The 8,365-nt window shown below is 43.0% G+C and overlaps 1 protein-coding gene across 1 annotated transcript in view; it reads right to left on the bottom strand.

Annotated features, from left to right (window-relative positions):
* Positions 1-8,205, bottom strand: part of LOC104158918 (RNA-binding E3 ubiquitin-protein ligase MEX3C-like) — a gene marked incomplete at its 3' end in the record, with an annotated part of 15,196 nt that extends 6,991 nt beyond the window's left edge. The window contains 2 exon segments of the mRNA XM_009696687.1: positions 7,884-8,059; positions 8,198-8,205. Of these exon segments, the coding sequence (XP_009694989.1) occupies positions 7,884-8,059; positions 8,198-8,205 (184 nt within the window).
* Between the last annotated feature and the right edge of the window lie 160 nt (positions 8,206-8,365).

Raw genomic sequence — 8,365 nt, forward strand, 5'->3', positions numbered from 1 at the left:
CTAACTGGCTGTTGAATATAGTTAGTTGCTTCCAGGAAGATGAAGAAAGTAATTTCTCTGCACTTGCAAAAGATGCTGATCTGCACAAAAACCTAGAGCCACGTACTCAGGCAGCTATTTATCACCCCTCCGGCATTTTGATTTTAGGAACGAAGGTTGTAAAAATACTGTTGTTAAATTTTGTTTTTAAACAATTTTAAAAGACTGCTTAATCTTAGATAATAATTCTCAAATAGAACTTTTTGAAAGCAAGTTTTTATGTATTTTTATGCAGCTTTCTCTACAGCCAGAGGTAAGCCGAGACAGACCTCATCACAGAGCACAGCATCCGTCCTGAAGACAGGATTAGACCAAGAGCTTTAACAGCTCCCCGTTAGCATCCTATAGTACAGATAATAGTCTGGTCACTCTTTGGGTTAATTAGCTGGTAAGATGCGGGCTCCCGTGTGACAACTAGACATGATACATGCCAGAGAGCTAACAAATCTGAATACACCAAGAGAAGGGGGAGCTTGTAGCTGGGTTTTGCTCATGGGGCAGGTCGCTGGCAGGTTTGGGAACAGAAGATGACTGTCCCCAAAGAAGAAGAGAGCAGGCGAACTGCTTAAATGGGGACATGGATGGATGTGGATTTTAAGCAACAGCTGTTTCATTCACAAACTAAAGCAATCTCCTCCCTGGTGGTACCCAAGGTACGGTTCCTTGGAGGTGGCCACTTGAAATACGCACGTAGAGTTGCGAGATTAACGTCCCCGGGCAAAGGCTTTTCCCCCACACGCTACCCAAGCGCTAGTATGTGCTCCTGCCCTTCATCAGGTTGTATTTTTTAGATGAAATTTTCCATTTGTCACAGTAGGGATGCTTCATAATGAGAACTCACCAAGCAGAGCTTCTCCTCAAATTTACAATCCAAAAACGCAATACTGATACCATTACAGCCCAAAACTCGGGAAAAAAGTTCTGGCTCTCTGCTCTGGAGTGTGGCTGTATTAACGGTTTCAGACAACGACTGTACCTCAGAAGTGCTGTACGCTGCTAATAACCATCTTCCACTTTTAATAAGGACACAACAATAAGCGATGCTACAAGTAGGGACATTAGCAACTGGCGTAGAGGAGAAAGAAAAACTCCACTGACACCCGCTCTGACAAAGTTACTCCAAGAGAAGGAAAGATGACATACAGGCCTTTCAAGAAAAATAAAAATTAGAGCATTTTATACCAAAGACATTTTTTTTCCTGCCTCTCGACCCCATCATTAACTTACCACTGCAACCAAAGGCTTTTAGTTACGCTGCAGTTACCAAACCCCTGTGCCTGCCTGTGGAACATTTCACTACGACTCACGCTATATATAGCGACCAAGACTGCTCCCATTATAATTCCATCACGCTTACCCATTTCTGAGGACCAACCGACCACTTCTTTCGCTTTGTATACACACACGTACAAATGCTAAGATGATATACGACTTTCCTATTTGTCATCATCCAGCTGGAACTGCAGAAGGGTTTTCAGACAAGGTATTTTCCAGACTAGCATCTCAAGCTGAGCGCACCCAGCGCGGCAGTCGCACGGGAAGGAGGACAACCTGGAGATCTCAAGTACTTTAACCAAGAGTCAAGGCATCACTGTCAACTGCTTTGCTGTGCCAGGCCACAGGGAGCAGGACTTTGTTCGGCTCTATTGCTGCCAAGCTAACGGATGGGAAAAGAGGGGAGCTTTAAGAGTCTCTGATGATGCTGGAGAAAGCTTCCCAAGGGAAGGCTGCAAACAAGTTCTCGGGGATGTGTCCCTCTTCTGGAAAACAAAAAAGCCTGGTTCAGGAACTCTGTACAAACTCTTTAGTAAAGATTTCTTAGGTATGTATCAATTTATCAATCGATTTCTATATCAAGTCAGTACAGAATGAAGTTGTCAGCCTGCACACTGTTTCCTTCTCCACGTCGGGCTGGGACAATCTATCAAATCAGCAATCTCACGGCCAGAGGAATACTCCAATTCCCCAGACAGATGGCAACTCAGCAAACAAGTTACACGCAGCAAAAAAAAAAAAAACCACCCCAGAGGGCAGCGACTTGTATTATTAATTACTTTCTCTATTGCAGCACCAGGACTCCAGGACTAAGGTAGCAATTGCTGAGCAAAATTAGAAAGATACAGTAGTAGCAAAGCAAGTAGTTAAGTCAAAAAAGTTGTTGTTAAGACCATTGATCAAGTGAATGAAATGGATCCGTGTGAGCAACAGCATTGGGAAAGCTGCCCTGCCCAAGGAGGATAAGAAAAGAGACCACCATTCAACATGCTAAGACGGCCAATAAAAGAAAGGTTGCAAAAAACCTACACAAATCTTCACCCACACCAAATCCCTGATTCAAAAACGCTGCTAGAGCTGTGGTTTTCTACACGAAATCCCACAGTATATTGTCAAATGTAAAATGAACTGGAAGGTAAAAAGGAAGAGATACTGTGTCTTTGTTCAAAGAGAACTTGGTGCAGACCGCACAACTACCGACTGGCACCCGCGAAGGAAACTGAGATCTCGGACACTGGCAAGGTCTCATGGACTTAAAAGGAACACCTGAAGAGAGAGAAAAGGAAGACATTCTTGAAGAGAAACTGAAATTGGAAACAAATACTCGATTTAGAACTTTTTGGCCTTTTCTTCTGATTAAATAAAACCGTTCCAGTGCTCAGCAGCCTTTTTTTTTTATTACAGCAAGCTTGCAACCCTATCTCTGTTAAATTTTTTGCCTGCAATGGGAAACAGGCCTTGTGGGGTGGAGGTATTACATCAAAACCAAATTTAAGATCTTTGAGATATCCAACACTTTGTTTAGAACAAAGTTTCTCTTCCAGAAATTCAGACCACAGTGTACTAGAAGAGAGAGTAACAGGGGCTAAGACAAGGCAACACACAACATCTGCTGACTTTACTAACGGCTTAAAAAAATAAAAATTAATCACTGTTTTCTCATGCCATAGACAGGTTAATCCAGTGCAGTCTGGAAGCACATTCATCATGATTTCTTGTGTATGTTAAAGTTAAAAAAACCATACTCTTTTAGAACACAGCAGTTATAAAAGAAAACCAAAAGGACCAGAGGATCAGAAGTTAGCATTTTGCCTCTGAAGATTTTTATTAATTTCAGCTTAATCCAAAAAAAAAATAATAAAATCTTACTTATGCAGGTATTCACTTCTGGTATTCATACGTTAAAATCGACAGACTTCCTGGCAGAACTACACAAAAGCGAAAAAAATCTCCCGAGCGTGCACTGCGTTTGGTGGGCTTCCCATCCAACAAGCCAGACAAGAGCGGCATTTACGACTGAGGATTTATGATCCCAGCTGAAGAACCTGCAGCCTTCTCGCACACTTTGCAACTCGAGTAGGCTCCTTGCGTCGCACAAGTGACAAGGAGAACCGAAATGATGTTTGTTAGACAGTACCAGAGCAATAGGCCACTGAAACTTCAGCAGCGATTTCAAGACTGTGCCAGGCCATGGTATGCTCACGTGTTTCAGTTCCCGGAGTTCCAGGCTCTAAAAAGTAACGAGACTTCAACTTCTTAGAAAAAGACCTTTTTAGATTGGATTTCAACAAATAGCTCGAGTTTTCTTTCAGTCTTTAGAACAAGCCATTTCATACAGCATCTAATAACCTGCTTGATATGGAAGATGCCAAAAAAAATAAAATAAAAATCTGAAGTGTAACTGCTTTTTCAGCTTTCACTTAAGTTACCTGAACCTGTGGTCTCTGTTGTCTGCGGCAATCAACTGACAGAGTCGTGCGCTGACTTCAGACAAGCAAATTAAACTTATTTCTGAGAGCGTACATCTTAAGCATCCAGTCTTTAAAAAAAACCCACGCAATTCAGTCTAGTTAGCTATGTTTATGTTGACTACTTCTTACAGGTCAGCAATTAATAACCAGTCAAGGCTCCATAAGTATTGTCAGTAATTCAGTACCATTATTATCACAACACATCGAGACATAAAACCAGACACATAGGTCTTTTCGAAAGGACTACAATTATCCTACATCTATGTACTGTACTCAGCTAACACAAGTATTTGCTCCAGGATTGTTTTAGTACTGCTTCTACTCCCCAAGAGTGATAGCTATTGTTTTTATTTGGCTGCTCAGCTATGCTAGATAGTTATCAGCTACCAACTTATCAGAATTATTTTTTTTGTTTTCAAGCTACAGGACTATTTTAAGCAAAGTAATATTTTGCTCAAGAGCCCACATTCAAAAGCAAAGAGCAAAAAGGAGTTCAAGATCATTAAATATGCATCAAAATGTTATTTTAGTTGCACGGCTGTCTCATGCAAAGCAGATTTGTCATTATCAATTTAATCGGTGAAATGGGATGATATCATTCCTCCTCCTCTTACTCATCGGGGGTTTGGAGACTGCCCTGCCCGTTTCAAGTTCTGCAGCCATCATCCAAACTATTCTCACTGAGGAACAAGAAGCATCGGGCTTTCGAGTTAAGTAGCTCCAACTTGAGTGATGTCCTCGGGAGAAAAAAAAACAACCCACTATTTATTGTCAGCTTTATCAAGGATATAAACGCTTGGAAAATCATGTTACTTGGATAGTCATGACCCTGGAATGCATTAGCAAATACACTCCAGCAATCATTATCTGAAGACAGTCAATACGCTCCGGGATGCAGCAGCTCTCCCCCGGACAGACTTCTGTCCCTGCCAGCACCTTTCAGGTTTTCTGTTCATGTCTTCAGACGCCACCCCTCTTTTTGCATTATTCGAAAGAGCTTTTAGCATTTAAACATGTCTTTTTTTTAGTGTGAAGAAAGTAGCAGGGGGCACTGAAGACTCTAGTTAAACTTCTCAAGTCCTTCTCAAGGCCATGGCAAGATTGCCACGGAAAATCACCATCATCAACTTTACATTTGGGGAAACAGTTTTCAGGTGATCCACAGTAGACTTCTGTAAGTCCTTCATATGATTTAGAGATTAAACCAAAACCTTCCAAGATAAATCTCCAAAAGTTGGTGGTTGTTTTTTTTTAAGTCTGGATACATGCTTATATAATTTTGGGTATACGCCCCATGCCAGCTTTTCTCAGGCAAACAAGGTCACCTCCTCAGCACTGCAGCTTTCTTCCTACCACTTCAAGAGCACTTTCTCCAACTTTATTTCTTTTTTAAACCAAGACAACTTTGTGCATGCAGGATTTTTAGCCGCTGACAGCAAAGGAAGTCACTTTTCTGATCAGCATGATGACTGGCCAACGTAGCGAAGGTCGGATTCAACAGCTACTTCAAATTCCTACAGGAAGCCTGTACAATGCCATGAATGGAACCTAGTTTTCCTGGTTTTCAGTCACATGCCTTAACAAGAATAAAAGAATACAAATATCTTTTCCTTTGTTGTTCACCTTTGAGATTCTTCCACTTCAAAGACTACAAAGAATTACGTTACACTACCCCAACCGGTGTCTGTCAGCTTCATTTTTGGGGGACAAGCGGAATAAGAAAAGGTCGAGAAAATTTAAGATGTAAAAAAAACCCCCAATCAACCAACAACAAAAAAAAGCACACAACCCCACCAGATTTGAGAAAAACTACAGGACTTTTTTTTTTTTCAGGGCAGGAACAGCTACTATTCATTAAAAGAAAAATCTTACTTAGGCCTTTTCCAGTGCCTTTTACAGCGACGTAAATGCTTCCAACAGCAACAAATTAAAACTATTGTCACAGTAACCCAGCAGCCTCCAACACAGCAAGAAAACCAATCGACCACAAGGTACATTTCAGGCCCTCGACACCTTCTACAGCCGTGACGTCCCACATCTGCGCACAGCTGCCAGCACAGATTGAGTTGAGCACAGCTACCCATGTAGGGAACCTGCAATACAGCGACCTAGAGTGGGGCTGTGGGAGCACCCCGGCACTGCCTGAAGGGCTATATTTAGTTTTAAAACTTGCACGTAATTGAAAAAATTAAAAAAATATTAAATGTAAGCGCCATAAGGTTTATGCTTGTTTACAGCTCTCTTAAGGAATCAGGAGCTCCTTTGGTCTGATAAACAGCGTCTGGAAATTCTCTTTCTCTGTGCAAAAAAAAAAAATTAAATTTGGATAAAGAACACTACGTAATTCCGGTTATCATTACTCTTTCAGTTAGGGGGTTAGGACTTACAATAGACACGCTTTCAGACACAGCAGTGAGGCCTCCAGCAAAGCCCAGATCAAACTCAGCATTCCTGGTATTTCAGAGCTGGTGTTTTCGGGCTGCAGACATTTCAAGTTCTTTTTATACCTCACGAAGACAGCAACAGAAAGAATATAAACTTAATCTTGGTGAAAATCCATCAGAAGTAACATGCCAACTGCATCGCCCTTACATAATTACAGTATTACAGGACAGAGGCCGGCATAAAACTTAAGCTGAATTCATTCGAGATAACGCAACCAGTTGGTTACGATGGGTGCTAGGAAAAGACTCTGCGGCATCTTCATTTTTTAGAGAGGAAAACGATCGGTGAAGGATGCAGCTCCGGCCAGCCTTGCTCGAGGCAGAGCAAGCTGCCCTACAACCAACATTGCTTTGCTGGGCTGGAGCACAGACACATGCAAAGCAGGTGGAGGAAAGAGCAAGAGCTTCTAGCCCGTGCAATGAGCCGGCACAGCTCTGGGCCATAAAAGGAGATGAAAAGACTAGTATTTCTAAGAAATTTGACAAATATTTAGTGGAACTAATATAACTTACGTAAGGCGGTCTCTAAGCAGAAGTCTCCCTTGAATGAGAATTTTGAAGGACCTCCTTACGCAAACCTTTCATGCAAGTATATTTGGTAACAATATTTTTAGCCCTCCCTCCACTCCTTCTGCTCCTTCCTCTTTTGTAGCCCTAATTCTTTTCAGGATACGAGCCCTCCCCACAGAGGCTAAATATTTTAGCACAAGCCAAACAGTGTGACATCAGATAAGAAATAAAAGCAGAAGCAGCAAATGAACTCTTCAGGAACAATGATCCTATTTTAATGCAAACTCCATTATTTTGTTTTTAAGTGACTCAAAGTACTGAAAAATATACTAGAGGGAACAATCCTGATCCGGCGGAGAATAAACACGGCAGCCTAATCGGTCCTCGAAGCCCAACAGTTTGTATTTCTCTCTCAAAGGACGGTTTTAACTGTTTTCAGTTCCGTTTTCCATCTCCCACTCCCCCACCCGCCATCCCCAATGACACATGTGCAAAGTCTTAAGACATTCAAACACGATTTCTTGCAAAAGATGTTTTCTGCTTGAACAGAAACGGGCTTGTCCGCATCAGAGGAAGCTACCTGCCAATTTCTGCAGCAGGGCCTTTGGTTCTCCTTTGACACACCCAGCAAAAAACCCACCCGTGACTGCTAAAAGCCTAAAATAAATGTAGGAAGAGAAAACAAAAGTCTGCCTAAGCATCGGCACTCAGTGGGCATTTCTTTAGTACCACGCTGGTCTGAGCAATTTTACTGTTTCTTCCACGTTCAAGGGAAATAAAAAAAAAAAGAAGAAACAAAAGCCACATTGATGTAGAGACCAGACAGCATAACCGCTCGTTATCAGAGCCGATCAGCAAACGAGACACACCACCCCCAAACCAATAAAGAATAACACAGAAAGGGAACAGGAAGAGAGCGGCAACTTCTTTGTCTGCATTTCCACACCTACACTTGACGCTGCTCGGCGCTTCTCTTGCTATATAGAAAGTGCTTTTAAAATTAGGTTCGCTGCCAGAAAGCTGGCGCAAAACGTCATCTTTCTAACCTCCTCCAAGCACCGCTCCCACGAGACCACATGAAAGGCCGACGACGAACATGACATCACCGATATGACCTTATCCTAACGGCGTAACAGAGACCTACGGAGCGTAGCAATAGCGATCAACAGGAAGCCACAAGCCCAGCAGAAAGACAAGGGCTTTCGCACAGAAGAGGGCCGCACGTGGCTCCTTTCTCCATCTCGCTGGCTCCCGAGGTCCCACTTTGTCTCGACGAGCGCCGTGGAGAGCTGCAGGAACAGTGGCAGCCCATACCCTCCTCTGCAAGGCAAGCAAGTTAAAGTCCTTCACCCCAAAAGCCCTTTGTAAAACACGGTCCAAAGTTCCTACGGCGAAACACAGCTTCTTAGCGAAGATCACAAGCCAAGTGTCACCGAAGGCCAAAGCCTGAACACCTACCTGTACATGCCCAGACTATATGCGGTGTTTTACAGCTTCAATTAACGATAACCGAAGGGCTGAGCTAACCCAGCACTCGCTCTCGCCTTCTCAAGCGAGGCCGGCCCGCTGCCGGCACCCTGCTCCTCACGGGGTTTGGCAGAGGAGAGGTAGGCCCCGGGGGACACG

The sequence above is a fragment of the Cariama cristata genome, unplaced genomic scaffold (genome assembly GCF_000690535.1).
Source record: "Cariama cristata isolate BGI_N322 unplaced genomic scaffold, ASM69053v1 scaffold40923, whole genome shotgun sequence".
Lineage (NCBI taxonomy): Eukaryota > Metazoa > Chordata > Aves > Cariamiformes > Cariamidae > Cariama > Cariama cristata.